The sequence below is a fragment of the Crinia signifera genome, chromosome 1 (genome assembly GCF_055691185.1).
Source record: "Crinia signifera chromosome 1, ASM5569118v1, whole genome shotgun sequence".
Taxonomy (NCBI): domain Eukaryota; kingdom Metazoa; phylum Chordata; class Amphibia; order Anura; family Myobatrachidae; genus Crinia; species Crinia signifera.
Genome location: NC_139217.1, coordinates 73,049,397 through 73,075,771, shown reverse-complemented (window position 1 = coordinate 73,075,771; position 26,375 = coordinate 73,049,397). Strand labels below are relative to the sequence as shown.

The window sequence follows — 26,375 nt, the reverse complement described above, 5'->3', positions numbered from 1 at the left end:
ATCTGTGCAAAATTTTATGATGCATTTCTGAATATGAGACAGACACCAACTGCTTGTTTAATTTTACGTTGGCATTCAAGATGTCCACCATTGTCAGGTCAGGGAAGTCTGTCTGCCACTGTAGCAATCCCACTGTGCCAGCGTCAATATTTAGCAGTGATCGAGAGTGGGCCTATATTAATGAGGTGGAAAAACCTTCCCCTGTTTTATATCTTATTGCTCCATCTATCTAGACCATTCTTTTTATCCAGTTCTGTCAGGGAAGAAATGGTCGTTTGCACATTACTGCAGGCCTGTAACAACTAAAATATAGGAATATCTAGTAAGGGATATTTTTCTTTTGTCTGGGAATGTGTAAGCAGAGGTGGATTGGCCCACCGGGAAACCGGGCCGTTTCCCGGTGGGCCAGACCAGATTTCACTCAGGCTGGGCCGCTTACCTTTGTTAGAAGTGGCCGCAGCCCAGCCTGGTCACCAACGGCAGCAATGCCCAAAACAAATATGGCCGCCGCATATATGCATATATTAAATGCACAGATGCGGCGGACATATTTGTTTTGGGCAATGCTGCACTGTCTGCGGCCGCTGGATGCCGACGGAAGCGCGGCGGCGGTGACTCGGTGAGTAATGTCCGCCGCCCTCCTCACTGACCTGACTGTCAGTTAGTCCGCCCGGCGCCCACCCTCCCTGCCGCTTGCTGCTCCGCCTACTCCTGCCCGTCCAAACTCACCAGCCAGCTCACCTGCCCGCAGCAGCAGGGAACACAAGAAAAAAAAAACATCACTAAGTGAGTAGTCGCCCACTGCCACTAATGTGTTAATTGTTAAAACTATAATGCACACAAAATATATACATATACTATATATATATATATATATAGTGTGTGTGTGTGTATATCTATATATATTATATATATATATTATATATATATGTATGTATGTGTATATATATATATATATATATATATATATATGTGTGTATATATATATATATATATATATATATATATATATATATAAAACAAACAATGTGGTCAGGAATTGCGCTTAGAGTGGGTCTTTCGACCAGCTGCACCTCTGGAACGACTCTCCTGTTAGTGAGAGACAAGATAGAATGCAAAAAAGGGGGTTTGTCCAGAGTGCGCTCTAATGGTACCACCTAGCCAGAAAGGGTATATAGTCCCAAATTGGTGTGATCCTGCAGTCACTTATATTCAGACGGAGTGTTCGTATACTTCAAAATAATACCGAAGACTTCGAATATGAAAAGCAGTTCTTTATTGGAATCCCAACGCGTTTCGTATACACGACTTCATCAGGGGCAAAGGCAAGGCCTGATATGGCCAGAAATCCAGACAAAGGCAAAAATGGGCAGTGTCCCTTTACACGTACAGTTAAAATCAGTGTGGGTGGGTATGGAAGCTTAACGCCAAGGATAATAAATCCAAATATAACTCCTTCAGAGGACAAGAAGGTGTATATAACCAAGGGGGTGGGATCCAAGGTGTGGGTTTAACCCACAGACTAGAGGGAAAGGGCTTCCTTTCTCACACTCAGCAAATAAAATCAAATATAATAGAATCCGCAGTAGGCGAATATGGATGCTTACTCCACTGCAAACCAGGATATCCTGGTTTGCAGTGGAGTAAGCATCCATATTCGCCTACTGCGGATTCTATTATATTTGATTTTATTTGCTGAGTGTGAGAAAGGAAGCCCTTTCCCTCTAGTCTGTGGGTTAAACCCACACCTTGGATCCCACCCCCTTGGTTATATACACCTTCTTGTCCTCTGAAGGAGTTATATTTGGATTTATTATCCTTGGCGTTAAGCTTCCATACCCACCCACACTGATTTTAACTGTACGTGTAAAGGGACAATGCCCATTTTTGCCTTTGTCTGGATTTCTGGCCATATCAGGCCTTGCCTTTGCCCCTGATGAAGTCGTGTAGACGAAACGCGTTGGGCTTCCAATAAAGAACTGCTTTTCATATTCGAAGTCTTCGGTATTATTTTGAAGTATACGAACACTCCGTCTGAATATAAGTGACTGCAGGATCACACCAATTTGGGACTATATACCCTTTCTGGCTAGGTGGTACCATTAGAGCGCACTCTGGACAACCCCCCTTTTTTATATATATATATATATATATGTATGGGCATCAGAGTGTGCAGCATATGTATAATGGGCATCACGGTGTGCGGCATATGTATAATGGGCATCTGTGTGCAGCATATGTATAATGGGCATCTGTGTGCGGCATATGTATAATGGGCATCTGTGTGCGGCATATGTATAATGGGCATCTGTGTGCGGCATATGTATAATGAGCATCACGGTGTGCGGCATATGTATAATGGGCATCTGTGTGCGGCATATGTATAATGGGCATCTGTGTGCGGCACATGTATAATGGGCATCTGTGTGCGGCATATGTATAATGGGCATCACGGTGTGCGGCATATGTATAATGGGCATCACGGTGTGCGGCATATGTATAATGACATCACTGTGTGCTGCATATGTATAATGGGCATCAGGGTGTGCGCCATATGTATAATGGGCATCAAGGTGTGCGGCATATGTATAATGGGCATCAGGGTGTGCGGCATATGTATAATGGGCATCACGGTGTGTGGTATATGTATAATGGGCATCATGGTGTACGGCATATGTATAATGGCATCAGGATGTGTGGCATATGTATAATGGGCATCGCCGTGTGTGGCATATGTATAATGGGCATCACGGTGTGTGGTATATGTATAATGGGCATCACTGTCTCCCCTCCCTGCATCCTCCACCACTTTGTGACTATCCTCCCTGCATCCCCTGCCACTCTGCATTCCCCCTCCTACCCTGCATCCTGTGCCACCATGCCCCCCTCACACTCTGCGTCCTGTGCCACCCTGTGTAAGTCCTCACTCCCTTCGTTCTCACACTCTGCATCTCCCCTCCCAGCATTCTACTTCACCCTCTGTCCCCCCCTCCCTCCCTGCATCTTCTTCCACCCTGCCACTCTACTGTGTTGGGAGACCCCCTGTCACCCACCCCCTGTCTCTATCTCCCCAGCCCCACAGGCTGCAGAATAAACGCTGTACGCATGAGCCTATTCTGCAGCCTGAGGGGCTGGGTACATAGCCAGCAGCTCAGAGAGCCACTAGCCATACCCTTACAGCGGCAAAAATTGGGCGTGGCCTCGTTGAAATAGGCCACACCCCTAAAAAATCGGGCACGCCTGCGGCGCGCAACAACGCTCCCCCCGTTGGGGCTGCTTCAAGATATTTCCCGGGCTGGTTTTAATTCCCAATCCGCCCCTGTGTGTAAGTAGAGTCATCGTGTTTAATTGAAGGAAAATATGTAGATTTCGTAGGCCTCCATTATGCCACAAGCGGAATATTGGGGAAGTCTTATGAGGTGAATTTGGGATTGCACCATAATGAAAGAAACACAGATACAGATCTTGAGATTTTGACTTTATATCTTATTGCTTTCCATGCTATGCATGTGGATGCTATTAATACATTAACTTTAATTGTGTCTGGTCTAGATTGTGGTGAAGCATGTAGTAGTGATGCTAAATCCCAATGGGGTATAAAGGGTTGTTTTACCTGTTCGTTTGCATATATGTTAGAGATGTGCGGCGGCCACTTTTTCGGGTTTTGGTTTTGGATCTGGATCTCCCTTCGTGTTTTGGATCTGGATTGGTTTTGGCAAAACCACCCTTGTGGGTTTTGGTTTTGGATCTGGATTTTTATGAAAAAATGCTAAAAATGGCTAAAATAACAGAATTTGGGCCTATTTTTGCCCGTAAAGTATTATTGACCTCAATAACATTAGTTTCCACTCATTTCTAGTCAATTTTGATCACTTCACAGCTTACAAAATTGTTTTCATTTACTGTAGTTGGGCCAAAAGGGTATACCGAGGTAGCTGGATGACTAAGCTAAGCGACAGCAGTCGGCATCACAAACATGTGGACCTTACGCTTCCAACCTGGCAGAGCGGCACTGCAGGGGCAGACAGGGTTGGAGTTTAATAAACTATCCCAAAAAAAGAGAAATGCTCCAAACAGCAAATACAAAGAGGTATCGGCCTTGTCATGACTGGTGGTAGTAGCTTCAGCACTCCCACTATTTCCTCCTCCTATATCTTCCAAAAATGTGTTTTTATTTTATTTATTACTTTTATTTCTTTTTCTTACTTTACACTGGACACAGCCTGTCACACTTGACACAGCCCCTTGGACACTGGACACTGCCCCTGGACACAGCCCCTGGACACTGGACACAGCCCGTCACCCTGGACACAGCCCCTGGACAATGGTTACAGCTCTTGTACACTGGACACAGCCCGTCACTCTGGACACAGCCCCTGGACAATGGACACAGCCTCTGGACACAGCTCTTGTACACTGGACACAGCCGTCACACTGGATACAGCACCTGGACAATGGACACAGCCGTCACACTGGACACAGCCTCTGGACACAGCTCCTGTACACTGGACATAGCCTTCACACTGGACACTGCCCCTGGACACTGGACACAGCCCGTCACCCTGGACACAGCCCCTGGACAATGGACACAGCCCGTTACCCTGGACACAGCCCCTGGACAATGGACACGGCCCCTGGACAATGGACACGGCCTCTGGACAATGGACACGGCCTCTGGACACCACCCCGGGACACAGCTCCTGTACACTGGACACAGCCGTCACACTGGACACTGCCCCTGGACACAGCCCCTGGACACTGGACACAGCTCCTGTACACAGCTCCTGTATACTGGACACAACCCCTGTACACTGGACACAACCCCTGTACACAGCCCCTGTACACTGGACACAGCCCCTGTCACACTGGACACTGGATATATGTCGTCACACTGGACACAGGATATATGTCGTCACACTGGACACAGGATATATGTCGTCCCACTGGACACTGGATATACAGTATGTCGTCACACTGGACACAGGATATATGTCGTCACACTGGACACAGGATATATGTCATCCCACTGGACACTGGATATACAGTATGTCGTCACACTGGACACAGGATATATGTCGTCACACTGGACACAGGATTGTTCCTTTGTACGGCGCTGTGAAACACTTGTGGCGCCTTATAAATAAAATTATTATAATAATAATCACCATAGGTGTGCGCAGCCCATTTTCTTAGGGGGTGCACCATTGGAGGGGTGTGTCCATCACAGTCTACTGGGCGTGTCCATCACCGCCTACTGGGCATCAATGCAAACTAAATAGAAGGTGACTTATTTATGTATATGCACTTGAGAGTGGATCATTCTCCCACACATATACTAGACACAGGGACATTGCATGCCAAAGGCGCTCTGCAAAAATCTACACTGTAATGCCCATTACACATAATGGCACACACTGTAATGCCACGCACTGTAATGCCCATTCCACATAAAGCCACACACCATAATAACCATCACACATAATGCCACACACATTAATGCCCATTACACATAATGGCACACACAGTAATGCCCATTACACATAATGGCACACACAGTAATGCCCATTACACACAATGGCACACACAGTAATGCCCATCACGCATTATGACATTCAACATAATGCCCATTACACTTAATGCCACACACCATAATGCCCATCACACATGCCACACACAGTAATGCTCATTTCACATAATGCCACACACCGTATGGCATTACAGACATTACACATTATGCCAGGGCTTGCCAATTTTTTGTAAAATAGGGACGGTGCACGCCAAAAATTTACACCGTTATGCCTATTACACATTACACACCCATTACACAGTATACAACATGCCATAATGCTTATTACATGTTATGTCACACACCATAATGCCCATTACTCATCACACTGTAATGCCCATTACACATTACGCCACACACCATAATGTCCATTACACATTACGCCACACACCATAATGTCCATCACACATTACACCACACACCGTAATGCTGATTACATGTTGCGCCTCATACTGTGATGCCCATTACACGTTGCGCCTCACACTGTGATGCCCGTTACCCCTCACACCATGATGCCCCTTACACGTTACGCCTCAGACCGTGATGCCCTTTACACATTACACCTCACACCATGATGCCCATTACACCTCACACCATGATGCCCATTACACCACACACCGTAATGCCCATTCCATCACACACCATAATGCCCATTATATGTTGCGCCTCACATTGTGATGCTCATTACACGTTGCACTTCACACTGATGCCCATTACATGTTGCGCCTCACACTGTAATGCCCATTACGCCTCAGACCATGATGCCCCTTACATGTTACACCACAGACTATGATGCATATTACACATTATTTGACATAAGTGATGCCCATTACACATTATGCCACATGCCTTAATGCCCATTACATATTATACTACACACCATAAGGGCTATTAAATATGATACCTCATAAGTATTGCTTACCTACATGTTAATTGCTAGAGGTTTCATGCTTGATGCCAGGGCTTTCATGCTCAATGCCATGGGGATAACATGCCCGGAGGGCTCAGGAGGTCTCTGGAACAGCACACGCAGGGCTGGAGCACAGTAGCACAGCACTTGGCATTAACTTACTGGGGCAGTGGACTGGGCATACTGGGACTGGCTGGACATGGACAGGCAGCAGTCAGTGCAGCCAGATGTTGGCCAGCCGTGTAAATTTAAATGTTGCCGGTTGCTTCCCCAGTGTCCTTCTTTAGCTTCTGCGCATGCGCCGGACACACAGTGGATGGGGACAGAGTGCCATGGAGAGGGGGACAGAGTGCCATGGAGAGACAGTGTCAGAGAGAGAGGGCAGAGTGCCATTGAGAGGCAGTGTCAGAGAGAGAGGGCAGAGTGCCATGGAGAGGGGGGGAAGTGTGAAAGAGAGACAGAGAGAGAGAGAGAGAGAGAGAGAGAGAGAGAGAGAGAGAGAGAAAAGAGTGCCATGGAGGGGGGGGAGCAGAGTGTCATTGAGAGGGGGGGGGACAGAATGCCATGGAGAGGGGGGACAGAGAGAGAGAGTGGGAGCAGTGTCAGGGAGAGTGGGGGCAGAGTGCCATGGAGAGGGGGAGCAGAGTGCCATGCAGAGGGGGGGGGGGCAGAGTGCCATGGAGAAGGGGGGAAGAGTCAAAGAGAGAGAGGAAGCAGTGGCAGGGAGATAGGGGGGGAAAGTGCCATGGAGAAGGGGGGGGCAGAATGCCATGGAGAACGAGGGGGCAGAGTACCATGGAGATGGGGGTCAGAGTGCCATGCATATGGGGAGGGGGGCAGTGTCAGAGAGTGAGCAGTGTCAGGGAGAGGGGGGGCAGTTTCAGAGAGTGAGAGGGAGCAGTGTCAGGGAGAGAGGGGGCAGAGTGCCATGGCAAGGGGGGGGGGGGCAGACTGCATGGAGAGGGGTATCAGTGTCAGGGAGAGCAGAGTGTCATAGATAGGGGGGGGCAGAGTGTGTGTGTGAGAGAGAGGGAGAGTTTTAGGGAGAGGAGGCAGGAGGGAGAGCACACTACCTGTCCTGAATTGAGCGGAGTGAGGTATCTGATAGGGCGGGCATTTCGCGGCATTAAGCCCCGCCCCCTTTCTACCTGCAAATCGTGGAACTCTCCTCTGAGCGGCTGCAGCCTTGTGATGACTGGGGACTTCCTCCCAGACCAGCGGCCACTAGGAGGTGCAGCAATCGTGCGGGGGTGCCAGTCATTAGGAGGTGCCTGTGCACCCCTGGCACCCCCTGTGCGCACGCCTGTGATAATCACATACAATATACACAAGACAAAGTTAATATCCTGGTTTGCAGTGGAGTAAGCATCCATATTCGCCTACTGCGGATTCTATTATATTTGATTTTATTTGCTGAGTGTGAGAAAGGAAGCCCTTTCCCTCTAGTCTGTGGGTTAAACCCACACCTTGGATCCCACCCCCTTGGTTATATACACCTTCTTGTCCTCTGAAGGAGTTATATTTGGATTTATTATCCTTGGCGTTAAGCTTCCATACCCACCCACACTGATTTTAACTGTACGTGTAAAGGGACACTGCCCATTTTTGCCTTTGTCTGGATTTCTGGCCATATCAGGCCTTGCCTTTGCCCCTGATGAAGTCGTGTATACGAAACGCGTTGGGCTTCCAATAAAGAACTGCTTTTCATATTCGAAGTCTTCGGTATTATTTTGAAGTATACGAACACTCCGTCTGAATATAAGTGACTGCAGGATCACACCAATTTGGGACTATATACCCTTTCTGGCTAGGTGGTACCATTAGAGCGCACTCTGGACAACCCCCCTTTTTTATATATATATATATATATATATATATATATATAAATATATATATATGTATGGGCATCAGGGTGTGCAGCATATGTATAATGGGCATCACGGTGTGCGGCATATGTATAATGGGCATCTGTGTGCGGCATATGTATAATGGGCATCTGTGTGCGGCATATGTATAATGGGCATCTGTGTGCGGCATATGTATAATGGGCATCTGTGTGCGGCATATGTATAATGAGCATCACGGTGTGCGGCATATGTATAATGGGCATTTGTGTGTGGCATATGTATAATGGGCATCTGTGTGCGGCACATGTATAATGGGCATCTGTGTGCGGCATATGTATAATGGGCATCACGGTGTGCGGCATATGTATAATGGGCATTTGTGTGCGGCATATGTATAATGGGCATCTGTGTGCGGCATATGTATAATGGGCATCTGTGTGCGGCATATGTATAATGGGCATCAAGGTGTACGGCATATGTATAATGGGCATCACGGTGTGCGGCATATGTATAATGACATCACTGTGTGCTGCATATGTATAATGGGCATCAGGATGTGTGCGCCATATGTATAATGGGCATCACGGTGTGCGGCATATGTATAATGGGCATCAGGGTGTGCGGCATATGTATAATGGGCATCACGGTGTGTGGTATATGTATAATGGGCATCATGGTGTACGGTATATGTATAATGGCATCAGGATGTGTGGCATATGTATAATGGGCATCGCCGTGTGTGGCATATGTATAATGGGCATCACGGTGTGTGGCATATGTATAATGGGCATCACTGTCTCCCCTCCCTGCATCCTCCACCACTTTGTGACTATCCTCCCTGCATCCCCTGCCACTCTGCATTCCCCCTCCTACCCTGCATCCTGTGCCACCATGCCCCCCTCACACTCTGCGTCCTGTGCCACCCTGTGTAAGTCCTCACTCCCTTCGTTCTCACACTCTGCATCTCCCCTCCCAGCATTCTACGCCACCCTCTGTCCCCCCTCCCTCCCTGCATCTTCTTCCACCCTGCCACTCTACTGTGTTGGGAGACCCCCTGTCACCCACCCCCTGTCTCTATCTCCCCAGCCCCACAGGCTGCAGAATAAACGCTGTACGCATGAGCCTATTCTGCAGCCTGAGGGGCTGGGTACATAGCCAGCAGCTCAGAGAGCCACTAGCCATACCCTTACAGCGGCAAAAATTGGGCGTGGCCTCGTTGAAATAGGCCACACCCCTAAAAAATCGGGCACGCCTGCGGCGCGCAACAACGCTCCCCCCGTTGGGGCTGCTTCAAGATATTTCCCGGGCTGGTTTTAATTCCCAATCCGCCCCTGTGTGTAAGTAGAGTCATCGTGTTTAATTGAAGGAAAATATGTAGATTTCGTAGGCCTCCATTATGCCACAAGCGGAATATTGGGGAAGTCTTATGAGGTGAATTTGGGATTGCACCATAATGAAAGAAACACAGATACAGATCTTGAGATTTTGACTTTATGGGGGACATTTACCAAAATGGATTCGTAGAAAAAAGGTGTATTCGTAGGGAGAAATACACCTTTTTTTTACGAATTTGTATTTTCGGGATTTACAATCCCAAAAATACAACAATTCGTAGTCCTAAAGATGGAACATTCGTATTTGTAGTTACAAATACGAATGTCTACACCATCGATAGAATACGACAGAAATCACCATTCAAAAGAATGGTGGTTTCTGATTTACTAAGCAGCCGTATGGATAATACGGCTGCTTAGTGGTGTAAAACACCCACGCAAATACGACAGGAAAATAGAACACCATTTTCATGTCGTATTTGCGTTTTTGCCTGCACGGATCAGTCAGATCCGTGCAGGCTTCGGTGTAAAAAAATAGAAAAATTAAATAAATAAAAAAAAAAACGGCGTGGGGTCCCCCCCACAGCCGAAACCAGCACCAGGCTGACGGAGCCTGGAGCCGGTAATTAAAAATCAGGGAACCCGACAAATAGGGTTTCCCCGATTTTTAACAACCAGCCCCAGGCTCCTGCTCTGGGGCTGGTTCCCAAAATACGGGGGACAAAATGACTAGGGGTCCCCCGTATTTCAAGAACCAGCCCCAGGCAAAACCAGCCAGCGGGTAATGCCACAGCCGGGGGGAGACTTTTTATGCAAGTCCCCCCGGCCAAAGCATTAACCCTACCGACCAGTCAGCCTGGCCAGGGGCCCTGGGGGAGTGGGGACCCCCCCAATAAAGGGGTCCCCCCCCTCCAGGACTTACCTGACCAGGCTGAAGCCTGGTGCTGTCCTCGATGCCCCTGGGCGGTGGGCATCGAGCTGATGGTTTTGTGTAAAAAATAGAATAAAAACCATTGTTTTTTACTGTGGCACTACAAGTGCCAGCAAGCCTCCCCAGCAAGCTGGGACTTGGATAACCACAAGTCCCAGCCTGCTGGGCATTAAAGGGCCCGCTGGGTCTTGTAGTGCCACCGTAAAAAAAATAGTTAAATAAAACACACTGACACCCGTTTTAAATAAAAGTTTAATACACACATTACATACATACTGATACTTACCTTTCTTGATCCCGTAGGTAGCCCTGGTCCTGATGTCCTGTGTCGTCCTCCAGGTCCATGTCGGCTGTCTGCGTCGTCCTCCAGGTCCATGTCGACGGTCCGTGTCGTCCTCCAGGTCCATGGCGGTGTCCGGGTCCGAAGAAATCCATGTTGGAGCTGTGGAAGGAAATCCTACTCACCTGTTCCTGCGCTGAAGAAGTCTTCTCTTGATCCGACGTAGTCCAGGTAATCTTCCTGCTGTCGCCGGTCCCCGCTGTCTCCGCTGTCCGTGCATCGCGCTGAGGAGAGATGCTGAAGTTTCATATTCGGCGCCTCTCCTCAGACTGAATTCTATTGGCCGCCTAGCAGGCCAATCAGGAGCCGACTTTCTCGGCTCCTGATTGGCCTGCTAGGCGGCCAATAGAATTCAGTCTGAGGAGAGGCGCCGAATATGAAACTTCAGCATCTCTCCTCAGCGCGATGCACGGACAGCGGAGACAGCGGGGACCGGCGACAGCAGGAAGATTACCTGGACTACGTCGGATCAAGAGAAGACTTCTTCAGCGCAGGAACAGGTGAGTAGGATTTCCTTCCACAGCTCCAACATGGATTTCTTCGGACCCGGACACCGCCATGGACCTGGAGGACGACACGGACCGTCGACATGGACCTGGAGGACGACGCAGACAGCCGACATGGACCTGGAGGACGACACAGGACATCAGGACCAGGGCTACCTACGGGATCAAGAAAGGTAAGTATCAGTATGTATGTAATGTGTGTATTAAACTTTTATTTAAAACGGGTGTCAGTGTGTTTTATTTAACTATTTTTTTTACGGTGGCACTACAAGACCCAGTGGGCCCTTTAATGCCCAGCAGGCTGGGACTTGTGGTTATCCAAGTCCCAGCTTGCTGGGGAGGCTTGCTGGCACTTGTAGTGCCACAGTAAAAAACAATGGTTTTTATTCTATTTTTTACACAAAACCATCAGCTCGATGCCCACCGCCCAGGGGCATCGAGGACAGCACCAGGCTTCAGCCTGGTCAGGTAAGTCCTGGAGGGGGGGGACCCCTTTATTGGGGGGGTCCCCACTCCCCCAGGGCCCCTGGCCAGGCTGACTGGTCGGTAGGGTTAATGCTTTGGCCGGGGGGACTTGCATAAAAAGTCTCCCCCCGGCTGTGGCATTACCCGCTGGCTGGTTTTGCCTGGGGCTGGTTCTTGAAATACGGGGGACCCCTAGTCATTTTGTACCCCGTATTTTGGGAACCAGCCCCAGAGCAGGAGCCTGGGGCTGGTTGTTAAAAATCGGGGAAACCCTATTTGTCGGGTTCCCTGATTTTTAATTACCGGCTCCAGGCTCTGTCAGCCTGGTGCTGGTTTCGGCTGTGGGGGGGACCCCACGCCGTTTTTTTTTTTTATTTATTTAATTTTTCTATTTTTTTTACACCATGCAGCCTGCACGGATCTGACTGATCCGTGCAGACTGCTAGAAATAATTCGTATTAGCAGCCGTATATACGGCCGCTAATACGAATCATTACACCATCGGAGGGTTACAAAGCAGTCGTATATGACTGCTTTGTAACTGATCCTCCGGAACACGACTTTGCATACGACTTAAACAGTCGTATGCAGTCGTAGGGAAAATACCAATACGAAAAACTAGGTTTTTCATATTGGTAAATTTCCCCCTATATCTTATTGCTTTCCATGCTATGCATGTGGATGCTATTAATACATTAACTTTAATTGTGTCTGGTCTAGATTGTGGTGAAGCATGTAGTAGTGATGCTAAATCCCAATGGGGTATAAAGGGTTGTTCTACCTGTTCGTTTGCATATATGTTAGAGATGTGCGGCGGCCACTTTTTCGGGTTTTGGATCTGGATCTCCCTTCGTGTTTTGGATCTGGATTGGTTTTGGTAAAACCACCCTTGTGGGTTTTGGTTTTGGATCTGGATTTTTATAAAAAAAATGCTAAAAATGGCTAAAATAACAGAATTTGGGCCTATTTTTGCCCCTAAAGTATTATTGACCTCAATAACATTAGTTTCCACTCATTTCTAGTCAATTTTGATCACTTCACAGCTTACAAAATTGTTTTCATTTACTGTAGTTGGGCCAAAAGGGTATACCGAGGTAGCTGGATGACTAAGCTAAGCGACAGCAGTCGGCATCACAAACATGTGGACCTTACACTTCCAACCTGGCAGAGCGGCACTGCAGGGGCAGACAGGGTGGCAGTTTAATAAACTATCCCAAAAAAAGAGAAATGCTCCAAACAGCAAATACAAAGAGGTATCGGCCTTGTCATGACTGGTGGTAGCAGCTTCAGCACTCCCACTATTTCCTCCTCCTATATCTTCCAAAAATGTGTTTTTATTTTATTTATTACTTTTATTTCTTTTTCTTACTTTACACTGGACACAGCCTGTCACACTTGACACAGCCCCTTGGACACTGGACACTGCCCCTGGACACAGCCCCTGGACACTGGACACAGCCCGTCACCCTGGACACAGCCCCTGGACAATGGTTACAGCTCTTGTACACTGGACACAGCCCGTCACTCTGGACACAGCCCCTGGACAATGGACACAGCCTCTGGACACAGCTCTTGTACACTGGACACAGCCGTCACACTGGACACTGGACAATGGACACGGCCTCTGGACACCACCCCGGGACACAGCTCCTGTACACTGGACACAGCCGTCACACTGGACACAGCCCCTGGACACTGGACACAGCTCCTGTACACAGCTCCTGTATACTGGACACAACCCCTGTACACTGGACACAACCCCTGTACACAGCCCCTGTACACTGGACACAGCCCCTGTCACACTGGACACTGGATATATGTCGTCACACTGGACACAGGATATATGTCGTCACACTGGACACAGGATATATGTCGTCCCACTGGACACTGGATATACAGTATGTCGTCACACTGGACACAGGATATATGTCGTCACACTGGACACAGGATATATGTCATCCCACTGGACACTGGATATACAGTATGTCGTCACACTGGACACAGGATATATGTCGTCACACTGGACACAGGATATATGTCGTCACACTGGACACAGGATATATGTCGTCACACTGGACACAGGATATATGTCGTCACACTGGACACTGGATATATGTCGTCACACTGGACACAGGATATATGTCGTCACACTGGACACAGGATATATGTCGTCACACTGGACACAGGATATATGTCGTCCCACTGGACACAGGATATATGTCGTCACACTGGACACAGGATATATGTCGTCACACTGGACACTGGATATATGTCGTCACACTGAAAACTGGATATATGTCGTCACACTGGACACAGGATATATGTCGTCACACTGGACACAGGATATATGTCGTCCCACTGGACACTGGATATACAGTATGTCGTCACACTGGACACAGGATATATGTCGTCACACTGGACACAGGATATATGTCGTCACACTGGACACAGGATATATCTCATCCCACTGGACACTGGATATACAGTATGTCGTCACACTGGACACAGGATATATGTCATCACACTGGACACAGGATATATGTCGTCACACTGGACACAGGATATATGTCGTCACACTGGACACAGGATATATGTCGTCACACTGGACACTGGATATATGTCGTCACACTAGACACAGGATATATGTCGTCACACTGGACACAGGATATATGTCGTCACACTGGACACAGGATATATGTCGTCCCACTGGACACAGAATATATGTCGTCACACTGGACACAGGATATATGTCGTCACACTGGACACTGGATATATGTCGTCACACTGAAAACTGGATATATGTCGTCACACTGGACACAGGATATATGTCGTCACACTGGACACTGGATATATGTCACGCTGGACACAGGATATATGCCGGCACACATTACATGTCACACTGGACATAGGATATATATTGTGACTTGTGACACTGGACACAGGATATATGTCATCACACTGGACACAGGATATATGTCGTCACACTGGACACTGGATATATGTCGTCACACTGGACACAGGATATATGTCGTCACTCTGGACACTGGATATATGTCACGCTGGACAATGGATATATGTCACGCTGGACACAGGATATATGCCGGCACACATTACATGTCACACTGGACACAGGATATATGTTGGGACTTGTGACACTGGACACAGGATATATTGTCGTCACACTGGACACAGGATATATTGTCGTCACACTGGACACAGGATATATGCCGTCACACTGGACACTGGATATATGCCGTCACACTGGACACTGGATATATGTCGTCACACTGGACAATGGATATTTGTCACGCTGGACACAGGATATATGCCGGCACACATTACATGTCACACTGGACACAGGATATATGCCAGCACACATTACATGTCACACTGGACACAGGATATATGTTGTGACTTGTGACACTGGACACAGGATATATGTCGTCACACTGGACACAGGATATGTCGTCACACAGGACACAGGATATATGTCGTGAGTGACTCGTGACACTGGACAATGGATAAGATATAGGCCGTCACACTGGACACAGCCCCTTGTATTACTGCAGCCCCTGTACACAGTGTACTACTCAGCAGCACTGCAGCCCCTGCGTGTGAGCACTGCAGCACTGGTTTACTGTACTTAGTTAAATCACAAAAAACATAGGGTTCAGGGCTAAATAAATCACAACACAGGGCTTAGGGATAAATAAATCACAACAGGGCACGGGCCACAGGACAGCCCCTGGACAGTGGACACTGCAGCCCCTGCGTGTGAGCACTGCAGCACCTAGTTAGTTAAATCACACTACAGGGCTCAGGCCTATAAACAGTCACTGACTCAATACAAGTCTACAACACAGGGCAGTGAGGGCACAGGGCAGGTCACGGAGAACAGCACAGCACAGGGCAGTGAGGGCACAGGGCAGGTCACGGAGCACAGCACAGGGCAGTGAGGGCACAGGGCAGGTCACGGAGCACAGCACAGCACGGAGCACATGGCACGGAGCACAGCACAGGGCAGTAAGGGCACAGGGCGGAGCACATGGCACAGAGCACAGCACAGGGCACACGGAGCTTCCCAACCACCCTCTTCCCTCTCCAAGATTGGAGTGAAGATGGCGGGGCGCGCGTGCGTCTTTTATAAGATCCCGCTCCCGCGAGAATCCGACAACGCGATGATGACGTTTGGCCTCGTTATTGGTCCGGAATTCAGGCGGGAACTCCCGAGCCGACTCGGATCTGACCCGGATCCCCGATATTCGGTTCTGTCGAATCTCGGGGATCCATACCCGCTCATGTCTAATATATGATCGCAGGTGGGTAGCCTAGCGCTCACCTCTTGTGTAACACACTGATGTATGTGGCAGGTATGCAGTAAAAATGAAGAATCGTGTTGTTCCTTTAAGAGGTTTATTTGATATACAGAAGATAATAAAATTATGCAATAGAACCCCGTCTGACCAAACCAGAAGCTGCTGCACGGTGGTATTTGTTGCAGACTGGATGGCAGAAGGGCTGAGATATTGCCGTGAGGGGGGTGATGGGGGGTAATGCCTCTGTGATAATGTCTCACAGAAGAGGCAGTCGCAGAGCCGTACTAGCACACAGAGTACTGGATGGTAATGTCCAATGGTAAGTACGGGCTAGCACTGAGGATGTGGGGAATGCAGGAGACTGGAAGTGTAAGTCACTGATCAAGTGTCCGGTGAAAGACAGGACAGTCTGTGCGTGAGGTCAAGGTGAGAGGGTGAGTGTCGCCGGGTGTTGGCGTCCCAAACCACCCGGTGATACACTCAGCTCTTACCCGATACCTGGTCTTGTTGGTATTCAGTCCCACGCCGGAGGTCTGTCAGGGTATCGGTGCAGAATTGCGCAGCCGGCAGCAGTAGCACACTGCTCAACGGCGTCTTCCGTCACTTCCGGGTTCAGCTGGAGAGCGTGCGCCCGGAGTGTCAGAGTCAGCCGGAGCTGTGTGATCTTGACTCCTGTTATGGAGGAGACTTGGAGATGGAATTGAAGAGAGTGTGTAGCTGTGTCCAACGCATTTCGGCCTTTTTCAAGGATACTAGTGTGCAATCGTGGAGTGGGCTAAATAGGGCGTTAGGTCACGCCTCCAATGATTTGATAGGTGAAGTCAGTTATCACTCAGGTGCGTTGTATCGACGTCGAGAGTGGGTGTGTCTATGACTCACTGCATGGAGTAATGAACTGTCTTTGCACAGTATTCCATGCCATGCAAGGTACATACTGCAAATAGTATGAGGCTTGTAGTTAATAAATGTGCAGCTTTTATCCTAGGTGCCCATTATGGAAGTCAATATTCAATCCATTGGGTTGTAGGGTTTTTAGGGTAAAAATCCAGTACAACTCCCTTTTGTTTAGTACTTCTACATGATCCCCTCCCCTCCAGTTGGTATTAGGTGACTCTATGGCTTGGAATGTGAGTCCCTTTGGGTTGGATCCATGAGATTCAAGAAAGTGTAATGAGACGCTGTGCTTCCTGTAACCAATTTTTATATTTCGAATATGTTCATAAATCCTGTTTTTAAGGGGTCTGACCGCCCTATCAAACGCTTTGTCTGCATCACAACATGTTTTCCTTTTCCGAGGCAATGGGGGTTATTCTCATTCACTCTTTCTGACAAAATCCTTCTTAGATGGACAAAACCATGTGCATTGCAGGTGGGGCAGATGTTACTTGTGCAGAGAGAATTAGATTTGGGTGGGGTTTTACTTCAAAGTGAGATCTATATTGCAGTGTAAAAAGAAAGCAGTCAGTATTTTCCCTGCACAGAAACAAAATAACTCACCCAAATCTAATTCTCTCTGCACATTTTACATCTGCCCCCCTGCAGTGCACATGGTTTTGTCCATCTAAGAAGGATTTTGTCAGAAAGAGTGAACCAAAATAACCCCCACTGCAGGGGGGCAGATGTGCAGAGAGAATTAGATTTGGGTGAGTTATTTTGTTTCTGTGCAGGGTAAATACTGACTGCTTTATTTTTACACTGCAATATAGATCTCACTTTGAAGTAAAACCCCACCCAAATCTAATTCTCTCTGCACAAGTAACATCTGCCCCACCTGCAGTGCACATGGTTTTGTCCATCTAAGAATGAATTTGTCAGAAAGAGTGAACCAAAATAACCCCCATTATGTGTTGTAATCACGGCAGCTAACAAGGAACGGACATTATGGGCCATATTCAATGAGAAAAATTTGCCGTGTTTTATGGCGAGTTTGTGCTATTTTCGCGTTGGAAGGAGCATTTTGCTCTCCAAAAGTGAACCACCCTATTCAATGTGATATTTTCGCCGTCTTTCTAAGTGATTTTCGCCGTCTCTCTCCGTGTAGCAATTCTCCATCTTTTCATGGAGAACTGGAATGTGAACTTTTAAATGAAAAGTTTTTTTTTTTAAATTTTGGTGTAAAAAAATCAGGAATTTTTTTCTGTGAAGGGGCATGTTATTTTTATTCATGTTTTTTTTTTTTTTACACAGCAGCCAGCAGGGGGCCGGAGCTCTCGAGCCGCTCATTAGATATTCATATATTCACTGCACCCGATCATTACATATGCATGATTGGGTGCAGTGAATACTGGGTCCCCCGCTGGCTATAGGGGGGTGGGGGGCAGCTTGGGGGCAGCTTGTGCTGCCTGGGTCCCGGGGAGCCCTCCTCCCCTCCACATATGTTCTGGGGCAGCCAGGGAGACTTGCCGTGAAAGTTTCCTTCAAGAAGCCGGTATCGACAATGGTTTGGATAACTCTGCACCAAAATTCGGTCACCTCCCGGCATTCCCATAATAGATGTATAAAGGTACCTGGGAGGAGGTCGCACTTCGGGCAGCTATCAACTGAACTGCCACTGAACTTGGACAATGTCGTAGCAGATATATATGCTCTATGGAGTATATAAAGTTGTATTTGTTGAGAGCGAAGTGCGTTTGTGACCATTGTTAATATGTTATAGATTTATAATAACGCAATACTTATCTAAGTGGGGTCATTAATTGTCGTAATTTTTTATCGGGGCCAATGCGGTGAGCTCTTTCCACCACGCAAGATGAGGGTGAAGTGGTGATGCCCAAGGTTTCAGGAAGCCATTCGGAAACAAGAGGTAGAAGTTCTAAGGGGTGTACTGATTCCGGAAGAACTATAAGGCGCAAGTGGTTCTCCAAATCTTCGATTTTATTAGTGAGATGGCCGCCGGCTTCTCCCAGCAAGCCTGTGATCCGGCGTCTGCAGCACAGGGAGCCAACAGTTTGTATGCCGCCTTGCCTGCACTTATCCTGGCAGCATCCCCTTGATGTTTGCCACCCGCAGGGGAGATAGAGACCCTGGGAAGGTTGGTCTGCGGCAGGGGAACCAGGAGCTCTGTTAAAATGTGTCCGATTGTGCGGGCCCGCCCACCGGAAGTCAACATGGTATTTCTTAATCCTGCTTATTAGAGAGAGCAGATAGTGTCTCCATTACATGTCTGAATCTCTCTGGATCACTATACAATGGCAGGGGCCCTAGAATCTCTATTGGATGATTTTAGTGGCCCTGACCTAAATGTAGTTGGCATTGGCCCTAGCCCCACTATTTCTGTACTACCATGGTCTGGCCACTCACCCGGGACAAGCCAGCATTGGACGTGCATTGTTCCTTCCATCACTTCCCTGACCCTTACTTCTCCTCAACAACCATAAGTGGGATGTTTATGCTAGAGACCCAGCCAACATAAATGAGTAGAAATACCAATGCCAATGTGCAAGACTGATCAACTTTTATTTTTTACCTTTATTACCACATAGCACACACTAATTACACAGCTCTTAGCAGAGGAGTTTTCAGTCATTTACATCAGTCCCTGCACAAGTGGAGCTTGCACGCTATAATTCCTATCCCATTGACACACAAACACAGGGGGGTTTTGATTCTAGCAGCCAATTTACATATCTGTAAGTTTTTACAGTGCAGAGGAAACTGAGTACCCACACAAATATGGGGGGAGACATATAAACTGCGCACAAATGTAACTATTATCTTTATTGTTTCTTTGAAGTCATTGCTACTGAAAGTGGTAACAACATTTGCTGAAAGTCTAGGTTCACATACTAATTCTGACAAAGACAGGTACTTATGTATTATCTGGACTCCCATGTTAAATGCACCCCATTTTTTCATACCCCTACTATCCAACTACGCATGGAGTTGATTTTATATAGTGTGGCGAGCGCAGCGAGCCACCGTGCCCGAAGCGTGGTGAGCGCAGCGAGCCCCGCGCGGGGATGCGGTCTCATAAGAAAAACGGGAGTCCAGATATTACATAAGTACCCAAAGACATTTAGGGGGACATTTACCAAAATGGATTCGTAGAAAAAAGGTGTATTCGTAGGGAGAAATACACCTTTTTTTTACGAATTTGTATTTTCGGGATTTACAATCCCAAAGATACAACAATTCGTAGTCCTAAAGATGGAACATTCGTATTTGTAGTTACAAATACGAATGTCTACACCATCGATAGAATACGACAGAAATCACCATTCAAAAGAATGGTGGTTTCTGATTTACTAAGCAGCCGTATGGATAATACGGCTGCTTAGTGGTGTAAAACACCCACGCAAATACGACAGGAAAATAGAACACCATTTTCATGTCGTATTTGCGTTTTTGCCTGCACGGATCAGTCAGATCCGTGCAGGCTTCGGTGTAAAAAAATAGAAAAAAAAATAAATTAAAAAAAAAAACGGCGTGGGGTCCCCCCCACAGCCGAAACCAGCACCAGGCTGACAGAGCCTGGAGCCGGTAATTAAAAATCAGGGAACCCGACAAATAGGGGTTCCCCGATTTTTAACAACCAGCCCCAGGCTCCTGCTCTGGGGCTGGTTCCCAAAATACGGGGGACAAAATGACTAGGGGTCCCCCGTATTTCAAGAACCAGCCCCAGGCAAAACCAGCCAGCGGGTAATGCCACAGCCGGGGGGAGACTTTTTATGCAAGTCCCCCCGGCCAAAGCATTAACCCTACCGACCAGTCAGCCTGGCCAGGGGCCCTGGGGGAGTGGGGACCCCCCCAATAAAGGGGTCCCCCCCCTCCAGGACTTACCTGACCAGGCTGAAGCCTGGTGCTGTCCTCGATGCCCCTGGGCGGTGGGCATCGAGCTGATGGTTTTGTGTAAAAAATAGAATAAAAACCATTGTTTTTTACTGTGGCACTACAAGTGCCAGCAAGCCTCCCCAGCAAGCTGGGACTTGGATAACCACAAGTCCCAGCCTGCTGGGCATTAAAGGGCCCGCTGGGTCTTGTAGTGCCACCGTAAAAAAAATAGTTAAATAAAACACACTGACACCCGTTTTAAATAAAAGTTTAATACACACATTACATACATACTGATACTTACCTTTCTTGATCCCGTAGGTAGCCCTGGTCCTGATGTCCTGTGTCGTCCTCCAGGTCCATGTCGGCTGTCTGCGTCGTCCTCCAGGTCCATGTCGACGGTCCGTGTCGTCCTCCAGGTCCATGGCGGTGTCCGGGTCCGAAGAAATCCATGTTGGAGCTGTGGAAGGAAATCCTACTCACCTGTTCCTGCGCTGAAGAAGTCTTCTCTTGATCCGACGTAGTCCAGGTAATCTTCCTGCTGTCGCCGGTCCCCGCTGTCTCCGCTGTCCGTGCATCGCGCTGAGGAGAGATGCTGAAGTTTCATATTCGGCGCCTCTCCTCAGACTGAATTCTATTGGCCGCCTAGCAGGCCAATCAGGAGCCGACTTTCTCGACTCCTGATTGGCCTGCTAGGCGGCCAATAGAATTCAGTCTGAGGAGAGGCGCCGAATATGAAACTTCAGCATCTCTCCTCAGCGCGATGCACGGACAGCGGAGACAGCGGGGACCGGCGACAGCAGGAAGATTACCTGGACTACGTCGGATCAAGAGAAGACTTCTTCAGCGCAGGAACAGGTGAGTAGGATTTCCTTCCACAGCTCCAACATGGATTTCTTCGGACCCGGACACCGCCATGGACCTGGAGGACGACACGGACCGTCGACATGGACCTGGAGGACGACGCAGACAGCCGACATGGACCTGGAGGACGACACAGGACATCAGGACCAGGGCTACCTACGGGATCAAGAAAGGTAAGTATCAGTATGTATGTAATGTGTGTATTAAACTTTTATTTAAAACGGGTGTCAGTGTGTTTTATTTAACTATTTTTTTTACGGTGGCACTACAAGACCCAGCGGGCCCTTTAATGCCCAGCAGGCTGGGACTTGTGGTTATCCAAGTCCCAGCTTGCTGGGGAGGCTTGCTGGCACTTGTAGTGCCACAGTAAAAAACAATGGTTTTTATTCTATTTTTTACACAAAACCATCAGCTCGATGCCCACCGCCCAGGGGCATCGAGGACAGCACCAGGCTTCAGCCTGGTCAGGTAAGTCCTGGAGGGGGGGGACCCCTTTATTGGGGGGGTCCCCACTCCCCCAGGGCCCCTGGCCAGGCTGACTGGTCGGTAGGGTTAATGCTTTGGCCGGGGGGACTTGCATAAAAAGTCTCCCCCCGGCTGTGGCATTACCCGCTGGCTGGTTTTGCCTGGGGCTGGTTCTTGAAATACGGGGGACCCCTAGTCATTTTGTCCCCCGTATTTTGGGAACCAGCCCCAGAGCAGGAGCCTGGGGCTGGTTGTTAAAAATCGGGGAACCCCTATTTGTCGGGTTCCCTGATTTTTAATTACCGGCTCCAGGCTCTGTCAGCCTGGTGCTGGTTTCGGCTGTGGGGGGGACCCCACGCCGTTTTTTTTTTAAATTTATTTTTTTTTCTATTTTTTTTACACCATGCAGCCTGCACGGATCTGACTGATCCGTGCAGACTGCTAGAAATAATTCGTATTAGCAGCCGTATATACGGCCATCGGAGGGTTACAAAGCAGTCGTATATGACTGCTTTGTAACTGATCCTCCGGAACACGACTTTGCATACGACTTAAACAGTCGTATGCAGTCGTAGGGAAAATACCAATACGAAAAACTAGGTTTTTCATATTGGTAAATTTCCCCCTTAATGCTGGAGGGTTTTGAACTACTCTTAGGTATTAGTACTGCAATAGTGGTTGTTATTGTTTGAGTTATCTGAATTTTTTTCTAAGGGGGGTATTCAATGTCTGTCGAGCTCCTTATTTTTGTCGAGCTTTGTTGTTTTCTCGATGTGAGGTTGGTTATTTATGAGGTCGCCTATTCATTGTCTAGTTTTCTCGACTTGTCGAGCAGAGCTCACCTGATTTGGTTTTCGGTTTGCTCGACTGTCGAGTTGAACATAAATCGACTTGTCGAGTTATTTTGGGTAAAATCTGTCGAGATAATTCCTGCAGCCTATTCAATGTCAAAGAATTCACCTGACCTCGACTGTTTGAAATCACTCTTCCCTCAAATTTAACTCGACAATTATTTCTGTCGTGACAAGGGAGTTTCTCTTGTTGCATGTTCATAAATTGTGTTAAATGTATATGCAGGATTGTACTAATGTTTGTAGTGCTTATCTTGACTTCTGTCTTCGTGATATTTTGCTAAATATTCCTCTTTTGATTAACTTTACATTTGCTGCATGTTTATATGGTATGCTTTAACCCATTATTCCATTGTCAGCATCAGTTTTCAGCTTGTATTATTACGCATTTGTTTAAATTATTCCATTTGGCATATAAGAAGTATTATCTTTTTTTCTGCTCACCTTTCATGTTCACTGTGCTGCATTTTGCCCATTGAAAGTCTTCTGTATACATGTCTATTTATGTCTACTTCTGGTTTGATCAAACACCTATGTTTAGGTCCCTTGTATCCATGCTGGGGCAGAATTACTCAGGATACAATGTTTGTTTGTTGCCATTCTTTTGTTTACTTCTAGAATGCAATGCATTGCAATTTACCTCAGAGCTCTCATTCCTGTACTGAGACTTCAGGGAGACACCAGCATTGTGCAGTCTGCTGATTTGGAAATGGTTTTTATAGGAGAATTTTCATTTTTAACAAGATATCTACTTTTATATAATGGACTATAAAAATGAAGCCTATCTCTGACAATTGCCACTTTCCTCTAGGGCAAAACTCGACTTGTCGAGCAGGGGAGAACTCGACTTGTCGAGCTACATTTTCAGTTAGCAAAATGAGAAAAACAAATGCAAATGCTCGACAATTCGGACTGTTACTGGTGGGATTGAAGTTACCGTTTGAACAGGCGAGAACTCGACTTGTCGAGCTAAATATTCATGTCGAGCAAAACGAGAAAAACAAATGCTCGACAATTCGGACTGTCACTGGTGGGATTGAATACCCCCCTAAGACTAAATTGAAGCTGCATATACACTAGATCTCAGGTTCTCAAAGTCGGTCCTCAGGACCCCACACAGTACGTTTTGCAGGTCTCCTCACAGTATCAAGTGAAATAATTAGCTCCGCCTGTGGATCTTTTAAAATGTGTCAGTCAGTAATGAGTGCACCTGTAGGGTGACCTGGAAAACCTGAACTGTGTGGGGTCCTGAGGACTGAGTTTGAGAACCCCTGCACTAGATGATTTTTTAAATGATATGCACGATGATGACCACTCATAACGACATTTTTTTTCTATATCGTCTAATGTGTACGCACCATATCATTAATGATGCACGCTCCCGTAAGTCATTAGCAAAGTCCTTTGTTCAATCTGAGGAAGAACGCCAACAACAGCTATACTCCTGGATGTGGCCACTGACAATAACTTATGTAAAACAATTTCTAAAATATGTTGTAAAGTCACTGTGTGTGTGAGCGACAGTGTATCTTTTGCAATGTCATCTAGGCCCTTATTCTGATCGGTGCGGATATATCCGCGTGCGTTCGGCCCGCCGATGTTTTGTGTCTGCGCATGTGCAGAGGCGTCTCTGCGCATGTGCGAGCGGGGTGTACGGCCAAATCCCGCATGATATGTGAACACTCCGAACAGGGGGTGGAGAGGGGCGTGAAGGGCTATTTGGGCTCATTACCATATGCATACGCCCCGCGTTTCATGGGAGTTCCCATGAAAACGCTGGGCGTACGTATGGTAATGCGGCCGTGACGCACGTGTAGGGGGCGGACATATGACATCGCCGGATGTCAGCTGCCCGCCCATATCCCTGCTTTTGCACGGAAAAATGTCCGTCTGGTCTGAGGTTGCGGGTGCTGGTGGAGCACTCGGTCCTGCATTCGATGGTCTGCGACCATCGAATGATGGGGGAGGTTCCCTTAGATGGAGGAGGCGTATTCCGTGAAAAATACACGTGCGGTCCGTTCGGCCAGCTTCTTACCACAAACGGACGGAGTTGGCGATCCGTATGGAAGGCGGGGTTTCGCACGCACGGTCCTGGCCGCATAATCGGCTCTGGCCGCACCGATCAGAATAAGGGCCCTAATATCTAGCCAGCTTTAGATATCAACACATTTGTGTTCATATTTAAGCAGAAATTCAAGAAAATGTACTCCTACAGTATGTATTTAACAAAATTGTTAATGCACTAGCAATAATAGAAAAATATGTTGTGCTTTACATAATACAATTAATATATTTTTTGTATCTTTTTTTAGGTGAAAGAAGGTTTTAATGAAATAGTGAAAAATACAGTGGCAAATTGGAATGCAGCGAAGGATAAAGTAACTACAATTGGTGTGTACAGTCCATACTTTTGTGGGAAAAACCCTATATACAAGGTAAGGGTATTGCTTATTTAGCAAAATAATGGCAAATCACTATTATAGTTTGCACAATTTAAATTATGTAGTGGAAGCACAAACTGTCTGAAAAAGCACTACAAAGCTACATGACCAAGCTCTTATTAGGCTCCATCGCTGGTTTAACTGCCTCCGTTATATAATTATTAGAGATGAGCAGTTCGGATTTAAAGAAAGTAAGAAGCCAAATTTAGAAGAAGAGTACGAACATACAGTCAGTGTCAGATGGGACATGAAGGGCCCATAAGGGCACACAACAGCGTGGCTGGGGGTCGAGGGGGTTGCGGGCCGTGGGATTCACCCATGGGAACGCCCAGCATTTCATGGGGGTTCCCATGAAAATGCTGGGTGTTCTCATGGTAATTCCCCAATGACACGTCAGCGGATGTCAGCTGCCCCACCACTTCCCATACAGGCACTCGCAGATGTAAGACACCAGAGAGTTGTCTTAGATTTGCGGTCGATATGCAGTCGGTGGGTGGCGACTGGTAGACTCGAAAGGCTGCAAATTTTGCATCCTTGCGAGTCAACCAGAATAAGAGCATATGTCCATAAACTGTCTAAATATTATTGCACTAATTACAGATGCAAATCTAACACCAGGATAATTGTTATGGCCTCAGTAATCCTCTTTGGAACATACGTCATCTTCCTCACAAAGGACTGTTGGACAGTCAATTGCTTACTTAAAATAGTGGACGATGATCGACTCCGAGCAGCGGCATCAGTAGGCTGTGACATCCTCAATCTCAAT

At 47.4% G+C, this 26,375-nt stretch overlaps 1 protein-coding gene across 2 annotated transcripts in view; it reads left to right on the top strand.

The window, feature by feature from the left end:
- The window catches only part of LOC146042532 (uncharacterized), a 386,937-nt gene that overhangs the window by 309,122 nt on the left and 51,440 nt on the right, over positions 1 to 26,375 (top strand). For both annotated transcript variants that reach the window (XM_083162688.1, XM_083162613.1), the window contains one exon: positions 25,478 to 25,600. In XM_083162688.1, the coding sequence (XP_083018814.1) occupies positions 25,478 to 25,600 (123 nt within the window). The remainder of the gene's footprint in view (positions 1 to 25,477; positions 25,601 to 26,375) is intronic.